Source organism: Triturus cristatus, chromosome 1_2 (genome assembly GCF_964204655.1).
Source record: "Triturus cristatus chromosome 1_2, aTriCri1.1, whole genome shotgun sequence".
In the NCBI taxonomy this organism is placed as follows: Eukaryota; Metazoa; Chordata; class Amphibia; order Caudata; family Salamandridae; genus Triturus; species Triturus cristatus.
Window position 1 is genome coordinate 820,048,179 of NC_140580.1, and position 21,886 is coordinate 820,070,064.

At 42.4% G+C, this 21,886-nt stretch overlaps 1 protein-coding gene across 8 annotated transcripts in view; it reads left to right on the top strand.

Annotated features, from left to right (window-relative positions):
• Positions 1-21,886, top strand: part of KCNAB2 (potassium voltage-gated channel subfamily A regulatory beta subunit 2) — a 1,115,399-nt gene that overhangs the window by 984,145 nt on the left and 109,368 nt on the right. For all 8 annotated transcript variants that reach the window (XM_085608872.1, XM_085608876.1, XM_085608871.1 and 5 more), the window contains one exon: positions 6,909-6,995. In XM_085608872.1, the coding sequence (XP_085464998.1) occupies positions 6,909-6,995 (87 nt within the window). The remainder of the gene's footprint in view (positions 1-6,908; positions 6,996-21,886) is intronic.

A 21,886-nucleotide genomic window follows, 5' to 3' on the forward strand; every position in this document is an offset into this window, starting at 1 on the left:
AGGGATTGTTCCGGATGTTTCCACCCATTCGGCGTCCTCCGCCCACATGGCGTCTTAACATCGTATTGACGCAACTTATGAAGGCGCCCTTTGAGCCAATCCACTCACAGATTTTAAATTCTTAACCTGGAAGGTTGCCCTCCTGCTTGCTCTGACTTCCTCACGTCGAGTGAGTGACATTCACGCCTTCACAATCCAGCCTCCTTTCCTCCAATTTAAATCAGACTGTGTTATCCTTCGAACTAACCCAGCTTTCATGCCGAAGGTGCCATCCGACTTTCATCTTAATGAGCCTGTGAATTTAAAAACCTTTTTTCCTCATCCGCAATCTCCAGCGGAACAGAGTCTGCATTCTTTGGACTTAAAGAGGTGCCTCAAATTTTATATCAGCAGAACGGCACCCTTTCGCAAATCTGACCAACTGTTCGTTGCCTATGGGCGAACCTGTAAGGGACATTCTGTTACCAAACCAACAATTGCACGTTGGATTTCTTCAGCGATATCTTTCTGCCATCAGAAGGCTGGCAAGCCTCTTCCTTCCGGAGTGAGGGCGCATTCTACGAGGGCGATGTCCTCCACTGCCTTATTCGCTGGTGTGCCCATTCATCAGATCTGCCGGGCAGCTACGTGGTCCAGCAGGTACACTTTTACGAGGCACTACTGCCTAGAGGCAGTCAACGAAGCCGATACAGCAGTGGGCCAAGCAGTTCTTTGCAATCTTTTCAAATAAGGTGAGTCTCTGTTACTTCCCTCCTCCTTGGGTTGTATGTGATTCTATGATGCTATGTCATTGTATTTCATGCAACTTTGATACTGCCTCTTCAGGCTGCAGAGTACTGCTCACTAGTCTATTCAAGCATGAGAATCTATGAAAGACACCCCAATACTGGAGAAGAACAAATGTTACTTACCTGTAAACTGTGGTTCTCCAGTATTGGTGTCTTTCACAGATTCACATGCGACCCACCCTCCTCCCCTCAGAGGCTCTCTTCTCCTCATAAGACTCTTTTGTCACTCTTGTGCTACGAAAATCTGAGGGCCTGAGCCTCTGAGGAGAAGGTTCTAGAGGGTGTTTGCGCCTGATTGGCTGGAGTTTGGACTATAAAAACGACATAGATATGTCAGTAAAGTGATTTCTTTTTCAATGCATTCCTATGTGTCAATGTTATCCTATGGTACTTTTGACTTTGTAGGTTATTTTAAAATATCTTATATATTTATACAGCTGAGGCTTATTGCTTTTTATGTACCGTGGGACTCCCACTTCGACGACGGGGAATATTTAAGCATGTGAATCTATGAGAGACACCAATACTGGAGAACCACAGTTTACAGGTAAGTAACATTTGTTCTTTTCCCGGAGGACGGTTCTCCTCTGTCATTTCCTCATATGCCTTCAGGCAGCGAACAACGCACAACTTTGGAGTATCCAGAAATTCCGGGTATGAGATTATTCTTGTGTGACACTACGTCCTTCAATGGAGGGTAAAAGTGACTCCAGTTGGCATGAACATTCTAGATGTTACATGTAAATGTCTTCCATCTGAAACACGTCTACAGGAAATAAGACAAAGCAGCATTGCCAAATTAGCTGACCGCTCTTTCCGAGTTAAAAACTGATAAGGATGCCATGACAGAAACAGATTAAGGACCTGGTTTATGTCCCATAAAGCTGAGTAACGAGGCTCCGGGGGAAGGGATAGTCTGATCCCTCGAAGAAGTTTACTCACAAGAGGGTGTTCTCAGACAGCAGAATTATTGATTGGGAGGTGACCTGCCACGATTTTGCCGACCGAAAGTTGTTTATGGATCTGCACGCCAATCTGCTAGACACCAGGTGAGCCCAAAAATTCAGGATATGAACTACATCTGTGTCCATGGGATTGAGACCCCGTCGCACACATTAGTGGAATCATCTGCCCCATATGGACTTTTATGGTTTGGTTGTGCTGTCCGCCCAAACCTTAGATAGGAGTTCCTCAGCCTTTGCCGAAAGTCCCGGGACTTCCCAACGTCCCAGGTAATCCTCCACGCCATGAGATGCAACAAGTTCCCCAGAACCAGAGGATGTGGAGACCCGTTAGGATTCAGGAGCAGACTCGGAAAGAGGGGGAGTAGGATTGGAGAATCCCAAGAAAGTTCCAGAAGAACCGGAAACCATACTTGAGATCTCCAAAACGGGGTGAGAACTACCACTTCCGCTCCCTGCCTTCTGATCTGTGCTGTCACTCGTGTGATCGCAAATGGGGGAAACGCATATCCCCTCTCTTTCCTCCAATCCTGGAGGAAGGAGTCTGTGGACACTGCCCAGGGGCCTGGTCTCCAGCTGATGAAACGTGGGAGCTGGTGGTCTAACCTCGAGGCAAAAAGATCTATCGAAAAGGCACCCCACAGGTCATTCAACTTCTGAAAAATCTCTGGATTAAACTTCCATAGACTGGAGTCTCTGAAGTTGCGGGACTGAAAATCTGCCACCAAATTCTCCCGGCCGGGAAGATATTCTGCCGTAACAGAGACTTGGTTGTATAAGCAGTATTGCCAAAACCCGGCAGCCAAATCAGAGAGGGCTTTGGACCTCGTGCCTCCTAAATGGTTGATATACCGTACCGCCGATATGTTGTCCATTTTTAGAAAGACAGAGGATTGAATGGACTCCCTTGTCCAGCAGCGAATGAGCCTGCCAGAAGTTCCAGACAGTTGATATGTAACTTCCGTTCTTCTGGCGACCACAATCCTCCTGTGGAAAAATAGCCGCATCTGGCTCCCCAGCCTACCGTGCTGGCGACGGATTCTATCACTAAATCAGGCGTGGAGCTTCCATGTGTTTTAACCACCAATTAATCTCTTCCTGTGCCTCTTCGGAAAGTATTACTTTTTGTGAATAGGGACACCCTCTGCGCAAATGAAGCGCCTTGAGACGTTGCAACGCCCGGTTATGAAGGGTCCCCGGGAAGATCGCCTGGATGGAAGCTGAGAGTAGACCTACTATTCGGGCGATATCCCTGAGCGAAACTTGACTCTTTGTCAGGGCCCATCTCAACTCGTGTTTGATCTTCAAGATCTTCCTAGTCGGTAAACTGTGCGTAGAGGTCGTGGAATTTATCACGATGCCCAGAAAGGTAAGAGACTGTGAGGGCGTGAGAACTGACTTCGTCTCGTTTATGATGAACCCCAGACTCTGGAGAAGGTCCACTGTCATCCGAAGATGACGAAGAAGCTGAAGAGGACACGTCTCCATCAAGGAGATCGTCAAAGTAGATAATCATACGAATGCCTCGGGCCCTCAAACATTTCACTACCGGCTTGAGGACCTTGGTGAAGCACCAAGGAGCCGAGGATAGGCCAAATGGAAGGGACGCAAACTCGTTTGTCTGCTCTTGCCTGCTGAACTGAAGAAAACGCCTGTGGGGCGTAAAAATTGGGATGACCAGGTAAGCGTCCTTTATGTCCAGACGCACCATCCAGTCCGAGGGACGTAAGACATCCCTAAGGAGATGGATTCCCTCCATCTTGAAGTGGCGGTAAACCAACCACTCGTTGAACCCTCTGAGATTTATGACGGGACGATTGCCTCCATCTATTTTGTCCACCAGAAAAATGTTGTTGACACAACCTCTGGGATGGAGGGCAGTTGGAATGATAGCCCCTTTGGCCAGGAGGGAATCGACCTCTGAGTCTACTTGGGAGGATTCCTGAAGAGAAAACTGAATGGGACAGGATCTGTTTAGCTGGACAGGCTCACCTACGTACTCTATGCGAAAACCTTCAACTGTTTGCAACACCCATGGATCCCCGGTGATAGCAACCCAGGTCTGGAAAAAATTCCCCAGTCTCCCCCCTACTTTTAGATGGGAAGAAGGGAGAACACTCACCGGCATTGTTTGATGTTGCTGCTCCTCGGTATCCTCTGCCCTTGCCACGTCGTCCTCTGGTAGGGTAGAAGTTTCCGAAACAGGACTGATCCTGATACTGTCCCTGCCTGGATCCTTGCCCTCTTGGGTGTTGGTTAGAAGCACGGCCGATCGAGCGGCCCCTACCTCGACCGGCCCCCTTGAAAACCCGGGGAAACACCTTTTTTATGGTTGTTTGCGCTCTGTCCAGGGAGGTGAAGGTGTTAACAAATGTGCCTAGTTCCTTGACAAAAGGATCTTCAAAGAGACCTCCCTGCGCCACTGCCCCATCCTCTGAATCTGCAAGATCTCCCAGATTTGGGTCAACTTTGATGAGTAAGGAGCGGCGACGCTCCGTGGAAAGGGCACAATTAGCGTTGCCCAATAACATTATCGCCTTCTGAGCCCACCCAGAAAGGGACTCGGAGGATATAAGGGAGCCTGAAGACTTGGGTTCTTCGGCCATATCTTGTATTTTGGTGAGTGGCCCTAAAACGTCCAGGAGCTTTTCCTGGCATGTACGCCAGGACCTATCGATCCCTTTTTTGGGGTCCCGCATACATTTTTGCAGAAATGTAGCCATAAAGGGCATCAATTTCAGGGGTGAGGGCAACTTTGTCATCCAGAGAAGGATGAGGGCATTCTGCCCTAAGGCAGTTACACCCTTCCTTATCTAAGGGCTTCCTGATACGTATTGCCACATAGTTGGGAACTTTATATGTCGGGCCCAGTCTGATGAGCGGGGATGTATAATGTCAGGATCGAACATATCAGCGGAGTCATTAGGAAGCTTCGAAGGACCAGGTCTGGAAGGGCCAGAGTCAGCACTCCGTGTCATCCTGAGGACTCGCCAGATCATCACCTGTAGGTGGTAAACTAGGTTGTGTGGCTAAAAAAGCCTGCTTTAGCCTGTCAAAGGCAGAGATGTCTACCCAAGTTTCTGTTTACTTCACTTTGAGCACTTTTTCTGGCATTTGTATTAGTTTTCTTAGCGCTGGGATGCCCTTTGAGTAACTGTGCACTTTATAGATCAGTTCATTCATTTATGTGAAGAAGACCACGTTTGACATTCTCTTTATGCTGCTCAATTCTACAGCCCTCTGCCATCCACATTGGCTAATGCTTTACACCAATTGTGGAATATCCTTCTGGCTCTCGATGATCATAGAATTGGACGAATCTACATTACCCATTCTCAGCTAACTGATATTTCCATACATCAGCGCATTGGCTATCCAACCTCGCTTCACTGCATTCTGAGATGGAACCGAAGAACCAGGATGGTGACTTAAAGTAATACTGAGTCTCTTTCTCTGAGATAAGCTGTGCTCACTTAGATCTAGTTTCTTCTCACCAAGATTCAGAGAACATGTCTGTGACTGATACCATAGGTCTGTCTGTCCTCCCTTTGTGCCATGTAGGAGCATCCTGAAAGTGCTTGCGAGCGAGGTGCTGTAACCAATTTGTAGTGATTTCACCCCGCAGACTTGCCCTGCCAGGAGAAGGCTAATCTCCCAAGATTATCCTATTGCTTGATTGGAAACTTTGATCTGCTGCTGACCATCAGAGTAATTAATGTATCCCACATGGTAGCTCAAAGCATAGGTTTAATTGAGGCAGGCTTCAGAAAATATCCGTTTTTAGATGCACATTAATGTAAAACTGGATTTGTGTTTGTGATCTAGAAATTCATAGGACATCAATATATTTCATGCTTTGTGGAATTCAAAATGGTAAAACAGGTTAAACACCTCTAATTTACATTTCAACCAAAAAGAATAAATTTCTTCTCAGAATCCCAATTGAATTATAGGGCTGTATTTGGCAATAATGAATTTAATCTGGGTCCACAGTGCTACCTATGCACACGTGCCAGGCTGAGCCACACAACCAGTCCTTTCCTAGCGTCTATGTGTGTGCCCACCATTTAAAATGTGCCAATGGGACAAATACAAAAGGTAAGAAAGATAAGCAACTGGAGCGTTTAATAAATAAAAATCTTCTTTCCTACAATTCTGTTTTTCTCAGGAGGTGGATCCTGGGGCCTGCCTCTTAGAGGTGAAATTGAGCATAGTGTGGGCTTTAGTGATGCCATTGCTAGTTTGCGAGTCACTCGTATAGCCTTGAATGATTAACTGTTTTCAGCATCATCAGCTGGGGGTCCTGTCTGGATCGAAAGGAGAAATCCCCTGCAGGAGAGGTGGATATGCATATTTTCTGTTTTTAGAGTTTTCAGTGAATGTTGCGTTCCCTTCCTTATCCTTCCATCCATGTCTATTTTGTTGACGCTTGAGTTCATTGCCACTGTCTGTCCTTTTGAAGTAAGTTAAAGACAAGCATTGGCATAGCCAATAGGTCTCGCCTTTGGGACCTTATAAGTGTTTAGCCAGGCAACAGTTGCGTAACTAAATACTTATAAGGTCCCAAAATCGAGACCTATTGGCTATGCAAAGCGGCCGTTGGGCCGCTAAAGTGAACGCGATCCGATCGCTATCAAACATCAAAGCGGCCGAAAGTGAAAGTAATCGCGGTAAAACGAGGCGCGCGCGCCCGCGCACATGCACTGTAGCTCTAGGCTGGCCTGGTAGCACTTTTTGGAGCCCTCTCAATAAGTCTTGCCAGACCAGCGCATGCGCTGGGTCAGGCGAGACCTAAAAAACCGTTCAGGATATTTCAGAAAAGCAGCATAAATGTATCCCTCTTTGCAGAATATGCATTTAGGGACTTGCTTTTCCACCTTATTCTGTCTGAATAGGATGGCGAGAATTGGCTCGTACTTTTTGTGCACATGGTCTTAATTTCGGTACTTGCCAAGCTGCCAGGTCCCTTTAACAGTAAAACAGGATTGTGCAATATTCAATGATAATAACATTACCAAACTGTACCTTATCTTCATGGTACATGCCACCAAATTGATGTTGTTTCCTGTAGGTGACTCAGAACTTGTCACCAGAAATGCTTGCAATGACACATTTTGTGGGATAACAGTAACACATTCTTATTCTTTTCGATTTCTAGGTCTAAAAGCGTCCCTAGAACGGTTACAGTTGGAATATGTGGATGTAGTGTTTGCAAACAGACCAGACCCAAACACTCCAATGGAAGGTAGGCACCGTTTCTTGTTTCACAAGCTCATCTATAAGGGCTTTTGTTTTTATTGAGGATCCTTTGAAAGTAAATGCTTGGCGCCACCATAGATCATGCATCAGTGAATTTTGTGGGCAATCTAAGCTTACATCTTTGCCCTAAGGAAGACACGCTGGGGGGAGGAGGGGGGGGGGGGGGAGTCTAGAAAGTGTGCAAAGCTAATCAAATAATACATTTCTGTTTTTGTGCTAAATCGCATTGTGCAAGGTTTTAGCGCCATAGATCTATTGGATGCCCACTGTTCTTGATTAAAAAAGAACCGCACCAAGCTATGCATTGTACACGTCTGGGATTTACAAAGATTTAACAATTTTTCAGATATAACAGATTCTTGTCAGAGTATTCCCGGAAATATATGCAAAGTGTATATTTCCATGCAAACTCGTGTTAATTTATGTGTACATCTGCCAAGTGTCCCCATGGCGGCAATGCATGGAAGTTTGCATGCTGAAAATGTGGGAAAACACTTTGCCCCCAATGTAATATACACGTTTGCATTCCCAAATCCTGCAGTTTAGTGTATTAAAACTATTTTGCACCACATTCCGAATTGCAGTTAGAAGGAGCATGCAGTGGGCTGCCCCCTACTAATTGCAGTGGTGTGTTTCAATCTTGATGACTGCAGTTGCGGTTACACACCATTGGAAAGTTACTAACCCCCTCAAAGGAGTTGGTAACTGATTCACAAAGGGCAAGCTGTCTCTGTTTAAAATGAAAATCTTGTCTGTGACCAAAGAACCACTGCATGCTTCACCGGATGTCTTCCCAAGTGAGACATATATATTTTTTTTAAAGCGTTGCCTGTGCCTCTAAGGTTCACAAGCTAAACAATATTAACCTATTTGGCTGTACGAATGCAGGAATGGTGGTCTGCTCTCACTTAAGACCCACCATCCTTGCACTAGGTGGAAGTTTCTCTCATTTAATTTAAATATTTACGTAAATAGAATGATATTATGTATTTCAAACTATCCAATTTAAATAACATTTCTAATATTGAGCATATTTGCATAAATGTTGCAGTATTGAAATTCAAGTTATTTGAACTTAAATTAAAAATACTCTTTAAGTTAACAAATGCAGAACCAATATCTGCATTTTTCAGAAGGATGGTATTAAACTTCTATGTGCTGGGCTTCTTAATATCATGCTGTTAAAAAAAGAGACTACTGACCAATATCTAAAACAACGTTCTGAGTAACTAAAATTATGAGTTAACTTTCTTGTGTAAACTTTGCTAATGCTCTGGAGTTTTTTTGGGTAGAATCCATATTTTTCATCAATAATAAAGTGTTGGAAACTTGACTACGGTCACCAGGATAAACAATTGTCATAGAAACAGTTAATAAAATATTAACATGCAGGGTCTGTGTAAGGACTATAAAGATAAGGTAATACATTTTAAGAAAAAACATCTGAATGGAGCAGATTGTCACATCACTGAAAATCCTTCTACTTTAGTCATGATGCAAAATTGATAGAGATTTTTAAACTTACAAAATATTTAGAAAGAATAACCAAAATACACTTTTGGCCAAAGACTTGGAAAAATAAGTCTTCCCCTGCCAACTGATGTTTGTGTCTTAGAATGAACCGCTAAAGAGTATGCTTTTTGCCAGAGAAAATTAGATGTAATTACTTCAGCAAGTATGCAAACATTGTATATTGCTTCATACAAATACTAGAAGACTTGAGACATTTTAAGTGATGAAAGTAAAAGCATGAAGACTGGCGCAAAGAATGTGAAATCCTTTTTTTTTTTAATCCAGATCGCAAACATTAAAATAGGCATGTACAATTTGTTTTATCAATTTATATAACCATGTCAGAAAAACATGTTTCACATCCAGTACAGTAAGAGGAAGGAGAAAGGGAGGAAAAAAGAAATAGTGAAAAAAACATATGAAAAGATCACTTTCTGTGGAATGACTAGGCAGCAGAAAGAGTGTAGAGGAAAAAGATGTTATGGGCTTGATGACAACATGAGACCTAAACAAAAAAAAATGTTAATAGTTCATTTCCTTGGACTCCAATACACAATAAATAGTTTCATATTATTTATTCTCCATCTCGCCACTGTGGTTTTTAAATTATGTATCATGCTACTTCAAATTGGATTCTTTTCCAAAAGCTGTCCAGCATATCACTAACATGATGCTTAACCATATCAGTTATTATACAGTTGTCTCTGTGTGTTCCCACCTTACATAAACTGTTTCAACTGTACACTGTAACTACTTTTGGGTAATTTCTGCTTTCAGATGGCCGTAATAAGTGAGGCACTTTATGAATTTGAAATCATTGATGTGTTTTGGATCTGGTTGATATTTATTAAACTTCCCGTATACTATATGGTTAGTCACAAGAACATCCAGGTAAAAAGATGAGTATTACAGTTACATAACAGATTCATTTCATTCTTGAGAATCCTATGTTGGTTTAAAGATCCAAACCCAAGCTCACAAAAGAACCCCTGATTAATAGGATCCATGAGGTTGATTCAAATCTATGTTGGTAAAGGAGCCCAGGATAACCAACACAGAACACGTGTACCAGCAAAACAGTCAGAACATAGAGTTATGTCCATAGGAGGAATAACAGCTAATTGCTATAAACAGCATTCACTTCACTCTGCATCCACCCAGACGTAATAATCTAAATTAGAGTAATGACTTTTGAAGGCAGCAAATATAAAATAATACATATAAACTATTTGTAACTGCAAGCCCAGAAATTAGCAAAACTGTGCAACAATGTAGGAACCATGTAAACAACTGCAGTGTTACAATCCCATGGAAAGTATATGGATTTCAACATGTTCGTGTTAAGAATCAGCGTCTCTTATAACTGAGGTGACCATATTAGCAGCCATTTGGTCATAGGGAATCTTCAACAGAATGAAACAACAAGAAATACATAAAAGTATATTAAAATGAAGTATAATACTAGTATAATACACCTTGGATTGTCAGCTAAGCGACAGTGGACCTGAACTTTAATGTTCACAATATAGTGAGCGGACTTTCTTTACTATTATGAAGTACCTCAGACATTAAAGGGCTGACTACGATGTCGGGCGGCACAATGTGACCCAGGGAAAGGGCCGCAGCACAAGTCGCTGTAGAAAGGAGCACTTCTTGTATGTCCATTAACATGTGCCATGCACCACATGGTGCATGGCACAAGGTGCATGGAGGTGAGTGGGGGCACTACATGTGCCCCCAGGGGCACTTTGCAGTGGCCCACAAGGGATGTAGGCCCTGTTGGAGCCCCCAATATCCCTTTCCGACAGGCTGTACGTGGTGGCGTTCCCTCCATTAACAGGCTGTCAGAAAGGGATATCCAAATGCTGATGGCGGTGCCTGGCTCGATACCGCCATCCGGATTTGGATATCCATTTTGACAACTTTTACATGGTGGTGTTCCTGCCATGAACAGGCTGTCGGAAAGGGACATCAAAATCCCAATGGTGGTACAATGCTCGGTACCACTGCCATTAAGGGCTGTGACTCTTCCCATCAGGATCTGAGATCCTGGCTGAGGTGGCGGTATAGACTCTGGCCATAAAGGGTTCGACTTTCAGCATCGTAATGCGGCGGTCAGACTGAAGTGCTGCCACCAATTGTCTGTCAGTGGCAGTCCGACCGACATTGTAATCGGGCACTAAGTGTCTGAATATTTAAAACATAAGGATGAGTGCAGCTTAGTATTGGCATGAAGATATAAATGAAGAAATAAACTATAAATAGGGGTGGCCGTAACACGTATTTTGCTGTAATTACGCAAAATAGCAACAAAATTAGACAATGTTATGCAGAATTATGTGAAGAGCGTAATCCAACATGTAGTGCTATTTCTTTAGCACAAAATCCATCCTCACATCCAAAATGGACCAGAGGTTGCATTTTGACCTGATAAAATAGTGCTAAATTCATCAGAACAGGAACTGCTCAAGTTTCTTGCTCCTGTGCTCCTTCGGTAGAATCTGTGTGCCAAATTACTCAGTTACGCGAACAGGTGTAATCGTATAATTTTCAGTCATTTTGCATCAAAATATTTACCAAAATGACTCTGATTACTCTAGTGTAATGAAAATTTCACCCAGGCCTGATCATAAAGCAATCTTCAAAGAAACATCCAGTTGCAAAAGTAGGATGCAAGCACTGCCCCAAATATCTGCTTCTCTTATGAACCTGCCATGTCACACAAGCAAAGCCATTGTATAGGGCAGTATCACTGGAGCAGTATTAGTCTTTGGGAACCATCCTCTTCAGTACCTAGGTTTTTAGGAACTGCAGATCATAGACCATGACTAGGCATGTGTTTACAGAAGGAAATATGAGGGGGTCACTCAGAATTTCAAAAAAGAGAATCTGCTTCTTACAAGTGTACTGTTTAAGACTGGCAACTTAATTAAACTTATCAGCTGCCACCACTAGTATCTACATTATTGTTTGAAATTTCTAATTCTCTTTTTATAACAGTTTATTATTTCCTGAGTTCTAATTGCAATTGTCATTCACTGCTTTTGAATAATTTACTGTGGTTAATTTGTGACTCATCTGCTACACAAATAATCGTTTCCTCCCTACGCTTGACCGGTTTGCTGTTAACTGGTGCGCGCTTCTTCATGGACCTGGAATGGAAGTCTTGAATTATGATTTCATTTTCATTATGGTATTTCAAAGGTGAATGATTTTCCCAACCCCTAATCCAGCTCATTGCCCTGTTGTCATACATTGCAATATTCCTGCAGCTATAAACACGGTCTTTTAAATCTTTCTTTTATCACTAGGGGACCCATTTAGTTCTTCCAAGTCAAGAACATTCATCATAGAAGGTACTTAGTACCCATGGTCCGAATACTGAATTTTGTGTCCTAAAAGCATTTTATGGGACAAATGACCTACTTTTATTTAAACCACTGCCTTATCCCAGCAAAACATTTCTCCATAAAATGCGTGATGGAAAATGACTGCCCTATGAACATCTTGCAAGTAAAAAAAAGGATATATATGCATATATTTATATGTATATATTACAACCCTCCCCCTTATTCCTAGATTCATTTATCATGTCATTATTTTTGTTTCCTCCTGGATTTTGCGCATGTCTTAAATATTTCTTGACAGACTTATATTGCTGTATATAGTGGTACAGCAATGTAAGATCTGCAACATTGCTTTATTTGTAAGCAGAAGCAATACCTTTCTTAACAAACAGTACCTACGACAAATCAGCCCATGTAATGTGGCAAAAGAGCAACTGTAATCCCCTTTGATCTTTAGTACAAAAGTGATTTCGAGATAGTAAGTGCATAATACTAGGGTTGGGCAAAAGTTTTCAGAAATCAAAATATTATTAAATTTCTTTATAAGTATATGGTATTCCCACACTTTCCAATTCAGCTTTTGTTTGGATGCAAAGGTTTAACATAACTGGCTAAAATATAATACCATTTTGTTTTTTAAAATGTACTGCAGTTAGCCATGATTCTGGTTTTAGGACTCAGAAGCACAAAGTATTCTGTAAAGAAGTAAATTGTGCTGTCAGTTTCTTTGTTTAACAATGTATAAAATGTGTAGTCATTTACACACCTAAATATTTTTTTATGTAGACCATCTTTATTGATTTTTCCAAGCTGAAAATAAATGGTACAGTGTATGTTTCTTAATTGTGGGTTATACATTTTGTATGAACCTCGGAAGGATGAAATTAGAGAAGGCCATGCTAAAATCTTCAAACATTTTATATTTGATATATGTATTTCGGTATCTCGGGTACTGAATGCATATGGTGGACTTAGAAAGTGCATTTTCTTAAATGATTAGTATTTTTCTGCACTTTGCCATAGGCCTATTACTGCAAGGGCAAAGGATCATGAAGTAGCAGGCACTTAGTGAATGGCAAAGTTTGCAGCAGCACAGGCTCACCAAGTTGAAGGCTATAACAACATGAGATGGATTGAAGGATATATATTGTCTAATTAGATGTCTGTAAAGTGTAGCTAACTAATGTAAAAACAGCAGTTTGATTGAAAAGGTAGGGGACTGGTTCAACACTAATTAAGCATCAAAAACCATACTGATTTGGTAAATGATGTTTACTTCAATGAAAAGGCTATCACAGAGATAATTCCATGAGCACCTGAATCTGGTATCTTAGGAAGCCATATAGAAGAGCTAGCTGAGTTGAGCACAAATGTTTATGGATTATATTATGACTTTATCATCGCTGGGATTATGACGTGGGATTGACAACATTTTGTAGAGTTGTCAATGTGGCATTTAACATGCATTGCTTGTTGACACTGCAGTCATGTAACCTTAACTCATTGCTTATTTTGAAAGGGAATGTGTGCATTTTTTTAACCAAATAAATCTATTTCATATAGGATGAATATGTATTATTTTGTGAACACACCGGCCTTCTGAACAGCTCAACAAAATAAATAAGCATTTAGAAAGCTTGTTTGTCTAGTTTTGGTATGCTGATGCAATGTTTATTATTTTTCTATTGCAAGCATTTGCCACTAAAAAAAAATGCAACCTAAAGTTGGTGGCATTTGTTTGCTATAGAAATCTAAATGTAACTATAACCATCACAGCATTTTAGTGGAACGGTATAGGTGCTTAATAGCATGCAAGTTAACCTAGAGCAGGTATGGAGACCCTTTTTAGTCTTAAGGTGCATTACGGTAAAATATGAATTGATTTACTGTGACATGAAGATGTAGTTTAACTTTAAACACAGCATGAATAAAAAAGTATTAGGAATGAAAAGAAAAATAACATTGGCTAAGTCATGTATTGGCCCATCAACCCTGAAACTAACGTGCACTTCTTTTCAGGTGAAAGGGCAAATGTGATTGGGTAAACAAGACTATAACTCACAGTAGAAAAGAGCCACTGGCTTAAGTAAGCTTACCCATTGCTTCATCCTGTATGCTGCTGTTGTGTAGTTTCCACCCTACGGTAGTAACTGCATGTTTGTGGACAGCATAACTTTTTAGATGGTGCCAGACTGATTCCATGCACCTCCTCAGTATATGTTGTCCTATAGGCCAGCAAGCTCACAGTGCCACCATAAGGCCCCCAACCCTACACAGATAGCAAATGGTTCTGGCAACCACAGAACAAGACAACCCTCATCTCCAGGATTCGTTGTAACAGATGTAGAACCCTTTGGCTCAGCCACTCGTGCTCTCCTTCTCTAAGAGAAATATACAAAGAATACACAGCGGGACGTTTTCAATATTTATTGGACCAACGTGATTCTAGTATAAAAATATATGTGCTGCAATGATCAATAGACAGAAGCAAATGAAAGATATTAGAAGTACTAGGACAATGAACAGAATGAAAAGTTCCACCATCGTGCTGAAAAAATGTGTATATTTACAAGCATAGAAAACAATCTAGAAATCTGGCGTACACCTACTATGCATCTCCTAACCTAAGTGCCTAGGGCGTGTGTGTTCTCCCAAGAATCCCCGTAATGGATGATCCCATGTTCACAAGCTAGACATCCTCGTTGATATATCGGCAAGATGGTGGGCCAAAGCATCAGCATGTAGTGCCCTTGCCAATGACCGCAAAGCCCTCCTATGCCAGCACCTGAAAACTGATATTTATTTATAAAGAATATGCATCCTTGCCTTGGGCCGAGATCTTCATCAGGCTGCCATTGTTTGTGTGTTATAGATAGCTATGTTGCATAGGTACGCACCCAAAAGGGAACATTTGCACAACATATGTATAGACCTTGTACATGGTGTCAAGGCAGCATGGTAATTTTCCTGTGAAGTTGATTCTGTAAGCAAATACAGTTCCCAAGAAACTAATCCACACTGTCCTATTTGCAAATGTGTGGCAAAACTCATTGTGTGAGAGTGAAAGCAACTTTAGGAAGAAACCTGTGTACATATAAAAATGACAGTGTTTGCCTCCAGGCCTAACTGGAACACATGACACTGTGGTGGGCGGAATCCAAATGTGACTAACAGTTGAGCACACCAATGGATGAAGAAAACTGATGCAAAATCCCTCTGTTTGTATTTCTAGTTATAATTTTTTTTTTTTTATCAAACGAGGCTAGCAAGACAGCGAATGCTTTCTCAAGGCCACACCTACAGATGAGATAGAGCATGGTAGATTAAGGTAGTGGTATTGACACTATTTAGGATTGCTCATTGTATTTCATTATAGTTGAAGTAGGTGCTAAATTCTTGCTGCGTGCTTCTATCAGTTTTCTGAGCATAAGACTTTTAAAGTGTGCTCTTAGGCTGGTATCGGTGTGTAACATAAATCGTATTCCTTAAGCATTAATGACCAGGACCTCCTAGCTAGACGTTCTATGCTTTTCATAGCAGGTTGTTTAAGACTGCTTTCATATTCAATTTCTAGCACTGATGTTATATGTGGTCAGTTTTGCAGGTGACCCGAAATTCAGTTCAGTCTGGGATTGCTTCGCAGTACGTATCAATTGTGGATTTTAACTTCAGACTTTCTGCAGGTTAAAAATCTTTACCGAGCAAGTTTAGAAGCTATGGGTGAACAGAGGGCTACGTTCACAGTCTTACTGCTACTTTTTCATACCTGCGATCGAAAGCTCAGTACTATAATATGTAGCCACACTGTCGCATGAATGGTTGCCACCTTTTTCTGGGCCTCCAGAGATGGATATTTCCAAAGTCCCAACTTTCGAAAGTTTTTGGAATTTCTTCCCTGGTGCTTCAAAATCTGCAAGCTTTTAGGGAGGCCTTCTTAGGCACCAGGTCACAGTTGCAACGTGTGAAAATGCCTCCCCCTGCACCTAGATGCCACTGGTTTGCAGGTGTTCTTCCAGGTTACCAATGCCCTTCTTATTCAGTCCATCTTTCCTCACGGAGCACTAAAGTTTTCAAAGCCCTTGGATCAGCCTTCAGGTCAGTGATTCCAGGTAAAGATGGAAACACCTCTATAATCTTTCACCAGACAGGTGGGAATCCTTCCAGGAAGAAATGCAATTTTTACTTTGATCTGTTTCTCCACTAAGTGCTGCTGTAGTAGTTTTTAAATGGTGAGAAAGTCCCGCTGATGAGTCAACACATTCTGCACCTCCGTTTTCCTGCATTGTTACCCAGTTTATGTCTGAAAAAGAAGCCTATCTGTAGTAACAATTGCACAGTGCCTTATATTACAGTTTCCATTTTGCCCACTGACTACTGACCTGGCCAAGATATTTCTAGCTTGGCCCACTTGTAGAAGTTTTTATATAGAACATCAAGCAGATGAAACTTTGCTAGTGTACAGATCGGCAATCTTACATGGGAGTTTTATTCCTCAATCAATCAATTAATCAGGGGTTTGTAAAGCATGTCTACTCACCTGTGAGGGTCTCGTGGTACGGGGGGTGGGGGGTACTGGTCCTTCTGGGTGTAGAGGATCATTTGAAGAGCCAGTTCTTGAGGTCGTTCTTGAATTGGGTCAGCAACGCGGATTTCCTGAGGTGGAGGGGCAGGGTGTTCCAGGTCTTGGCGGCGAGGTAGGAGCAGGAACTGCCTCCGGTTCTGGTCTTGTGGTTCCTGGGGATGGAGGCTCCGTCGCGGTGGGCAAAACATAGTTGTCCAGCGGGTACGTGGAATGTGAGGCAGTGGTTCAGGTATCCTGGTCCTATGTTGTGGAGAGCTTTGTAGGCATGTGTGAGGAGCTTGAAAGTGATTTTCTTGTTGACCCGGAGCCAGTGGAGTTGTCAGAGGTGCTGCGTGATGTGGCTGCGGCGGGGGATGGCGAGGATCAATATGGCAGCAGCATTTTGAATGTTCTTATATTTCTTGAGTTGTTTCTGGTTGACACCGGCGTAGAGTACGTAGCATTAGTTTAGTCTGCTGGTGGTGAGTGCGAGGGTGACAGTCTTTCTGTGTTCTGTGGGATCCATCTGAATGTCTTTCGAAGCAGGTAGGCAGAGTGTGTAGATGCAGCATGAGGAAACTGAGTTGATTTGGCAGTTCATTTAGAGCAATGAGTCCAGTATGATGCCACGGTTGCATGGATGGTCGGTAGAGGTGGGAGGGGTCCCAGATCGGCTGGCCATCAGGAGTCTTCCCAGGCTGAAGGAAGGGGAACCCAGTATGAGTACTTCGGTCTTGTCCGAGTTGAGCTTGAGGCAGCTGTCTTTCATTCAGGTGGGGACGGCCTTCATTTCGCTGTGGAAGTTGGTGTTGGAGGTTGTGGGTTTGTTGGTGAGGGAGAGGTTCAGCTGGTTGTTGTCGGCGTAGGAGACGATGTTGAGTCCGTGGCTTCTGGCGATGTCTGTGGTGGGGGGGCCATGTAGTCTTTGAAGAGGTAGACTGAGAGGAACGGGGGTAGGATGAGTGGATCCAGTCTAGTTCCTTGTCGCGAATGCCGGTGTTATGATTAGGGTGCGGTGGGAGAGGCCCAGTAGGAATGAGGGCTGCGGTCTCGCCTCGGTCCAGGAGGGAGTGGATGTCGTCGGTGGGGGCGAAGAGTGTCGTATCCGTGCTGTGGTTGCTTTGGAAGCCGTACTAAATCTCAAGGTAAGAGTATATCAGATCATCAGCAATGCTTTAAAATCTTCCTGGATATGTAATCAGTCCAGAGATTCAACTAAGGTCGTAGCAAAATAGTACGATTTTAAGGTACTGCTGATGATCTGCTATACCCTTACCTTGAGATTTATTAATTACTTTGTGTAATTCTACTAGGAGAGCAAGTGTGAACCTCTCAGGAAACACAGCACCTTGTCTGAAAATAGTGCGAGCTTATGTACTTTGCTTTATTGTAAAGCATACGATTTCTGGGTTTATTGTTCATGTGGTGAATTAATGGTTCCAATTTAAGAGCCAACAACAGTGATGAAACATGCATCTCTGTTTTGTGGCTCTATGTAGGGCAGTTCAGTCTGAGAGTTTGCCTTATTTTTTTTTTAGTTTGGCTTGTTTTAAAAAAAAAATCTAGAAGTGAGTGATGGATAACCCACCTTTTTTCCTTCATATTGATGAGATACCACTGGCCTAGTGTCTATTGGCTTTTAACAAATTCTGATTGGCATGGAAATACTAACGATGGCCATATATTAAGTTGTGACACTGAATTGACTATGAATAATTTGACATTATAGCTAAGCTGCACCATTGGCTTGTTGGGAGCCGCATGCTGTGGGATCTTTAGCTCGTTTTAGTTGAAAGGAGACTGTGAATTGATTGTTATATAGACCGTAATAAGAAAAAAAATAGTAAACCTTTGCCCAGTGGTTCTTCTGCAACTCTTGCTAAACATTATAAAAATGTACAGAGAAGTTGTCTGGGTCCAGGGCGGTGTTTCAGGACAGATAACCGATCACTACCCTACCCACCTCTGCACTCAATGATTTATCTAAATAATACTCTTGATATTACAGCTGTTCTTGTGAAAAGGTATATTTACAAAGATATGTGTCTTGTCATTTGCTGTCTAATGTTCGTGCTCCTTTCTGAGCAGCATAATAGGTACCACACACCTTTAAGATATCTCCTGTTGTCATTATCCTTGGTGTCCATAATGTTATGAATGCGTTTCTAGTTTGTTTTTGCTTGATTCTATATGGAAGAAGGCGGTGGGCTTGTATACCTTTAGTATTTTTGGTGAAAGCAATGCATTTTTCATGCTGCATTTTTTGCGTATAATTGCTCTACTTCTTAGTTGTGATTCTAGAGCTCCTTTCTTCCCTTCGGCAAACCTGGTGAATATGGTAGTGTGTGAGGGTAACTACCCTTTAATGAACACTTTGGCTGCTCCGCAACCTACTCTCATATGACCCCCCATTGTCAATATCTGTAATTTACCTTGTTGATTCTCCTAATGTGAAATAGCAAAATGCAGCTTCGTGAAAATACCACTTCCTTGGCCTCTGCTGCTTATGTGGCAGTTTGTCCAAGCTAAGCATTAATAATGCGGGGTCAGATAGCACTTACGTACCGATTATAGGATACAAGGGCAAGAGACGGCTGCTGATGAGAAAACAATTATTCTAGTGTTAGGCTTCTGTAAGTTAGAATTGAATGCATAATCTTGCCATCTGGAAGGTGTACCCTCCTACACCAAAGAGGTCAAAGCGACTCATACCATGAGTTAGCAAGTCTGGGGCATTTTGGACGTGAAATCTTGAGGTGAACCTGTCATTTAGGGGATGTGATGTAAAAATCGCTACCTAACCATCAAATCACCTCCAATAAGTCTACTACAATCTTTTTGCCCAAAAACGGAGATAAGCTTGAGAGGCACTGTACCAAATAATCTTTACACGCCCTTAATTCTACCACCTGAGTCCTAGTTTTTGATGTCTTGCCGGATGTCAGTGCCTCTTTGGAAGATTGGCTACCTCGCCTGTCATGGGTGCATCTGGAGAGTTGAACTGTAAGGGGTACCAGTATGAATACCGCCGAGTCATCAAGAGTTTAAAGGGTAATTAACATGTCAGATGAATAATGTAGTCAGGGGCTCGTGCAAATGAAAATGTTCCATTTCGACTCAGGAATGCAAAATGGAGTTATTGATTCAGAGATCTCTAAATACAAATACCGGGTATTAGCAAGTGTCCTTTGAACTGATATCAATCGTCCTAGGATTGACTTTTCTTGCAGTCTTTTGGTTTGTCTAGTAGCTTTTTTGTGTCTGCCTTAGTGTTGCATTTTGCATTGTCCTAGTGCCTTATTCTCAAAGGCAAACTTACACTTGGGTGTATGTTTACGATTGTTTGCTACTCATAAAGTTATTTCAATAGTAGCAAATTTACAACTGCAGAGTCTCTGCACTTCAAAACATTGGATTTTCCTCACCTCAGATGACGGTGTTACTGGATGTTGTTTATCACTGAACATAAAGGAAAAGTGAAACATGTATCCCCATTTACAGAGAAGGTACTCCTATCTTAGGAATGTTTTGATTTCCTTGAAATCTCTGCATCTGACTAGCATGATCGTTGACATCCTAAAACCGGGTCATCTGGTTAATTACCTCCCATTATCTTGCCAGCAGCAGAATGGCTCTTTGTGTAAGAATTATTGTAGGCGGAAAAGCACAAATGGCACCAACTCGCAGCAGTGGCGTTAGAAAAGTTGAGCCCCCCTCCAAAGTACTTGTTTGGAAGACAAAATATACTATACTGTTCACTACCATCTCGCTGTCTTCTGAAATATCAAATAACCGACAAAAGAGACTACAAAGATGGATTGCCAGGTTAGCATTCGCCACGTTACTGCAAATACCACAAATCTGTATAATACAGCGTGACCAATTTTCGCAATCTTCAAGTTTGTCCTGTAGCTATTTTTCGTGGATTTTAAGACTGTCCATTCTGTTTTGGAGCATGTTGCCTTCATGTGATTGTTTGGCCAAATAATTCTCGATATGTTTCACTATGGTCTCTGCCTTTTGAAGAAAATGGTCAAGATTTGAGAGAGCTTTGTGAATTCTTTAGAAGGGGAAGACAAACCTTTTTTAAATTCGAGTAGCAGAACTTGGGTGTCTCCTATGGTGGGAAGGGCTAGAAGGTTGTCTGTTGAGACCACACCATCAGTAGTGTCTAAACATGATTGAGCATTGCTTCGTAAGCTGCCTCGTGGGCTTTGTTTTGGGACAGCAAATTCTGCATGGAGGTTTTCTTTTCGGTGATTTGCCCAGCGCAGCTGCCATGTCAGTGCACAAAGTATTTTAAGCAGCTCAAGTGAGAGTACCTATCGATGAATAAACCTTTTAAGGAAGGACAGTCTTCCTCTCAGTTCAAAAATATAATATACACATTTTCCGCAATAGCTTTTTGCCATCCAGAAAGCTTTCATCTTTTTTGCTACCATTAGAGTAATCTTAGAGTTCTTGTGTGGCTTGTATTTTATGGCAGCATCCAAAGGATTGTACATTCAGTTTAATTTAGGTGATTCTCCAACTTCCAGTTTGTCTTTAAATTAAGCGTGGATGTATTCTGAGACCATTCTGCGCCCCAAGTCATCAGTGTCTTCATGCTACCAACCTCCTCCAAGCCTCGTTCCTCACTTGTCTGCATCTGTGGCAGCTCAGTCACCCAGGGGGCACCCACTGGAGGGTCCCTCCATTCGATCGGGACTGCTTTAGTAATGATTCTTCATTCTAGTCATCTTTTTTTTGTCTTCTTCAAGAACATTCTGTTGACCTCAACGAAGTTCCATCTTCTGGCAGCTACCTTTACTCTTTCTTAGCTGGAGGATTGAGCGGCTCATAATTGATTATTAATGGGGCAATATTCTGAAGTGCTGCTGCAGCTGAATACAGTAACTGTGTCCAGGGGTGCATATTAGTTCTGCTGTTGCTTTCTGACAATAATTCAGGTTACATGGTTATTTTAGTGCGTGGGGGAGGCTTTTGTAGAGCCTCCCTGCCTAGAGCTCAGTAAGAGCACATCCTGTTAGAGCCACACCAAGACCCATGCCATTGTTTGTTTTTAGGTCGAGCCTGAGCAAGCGGGCATGCGCTGCTCTGGCAAACTGCTGTAGTGGAGTAGAGAATAGAAGCCCCGCCCACTCTCCGCCCATATTTGCCATTGGCTTGTGTCATTGCCCGTCCTAAATGCTGGCTTCCGTTTTGTAAATAGGCTTGTTAGTCCCTCCTTAGTACCGCCTCCTCTTTATTTCTCACCTCCCATGGCGACCGGCCCCTTTACTTCAGTTGTTACACGGTACTTGTTATTTAGACTGCGAGCACTATTTTCTTTATCCAGTTTCTCTTACTGCAGGCACAACGTGCTTTGGTGCCTTCTTTACAACCCTGCCCCCCTTCCCGTTGTCCGTGTCTTCTTTACCCCCCCGCCCTCCTTCCCGTTGTCGTGGCTTCTTCCCC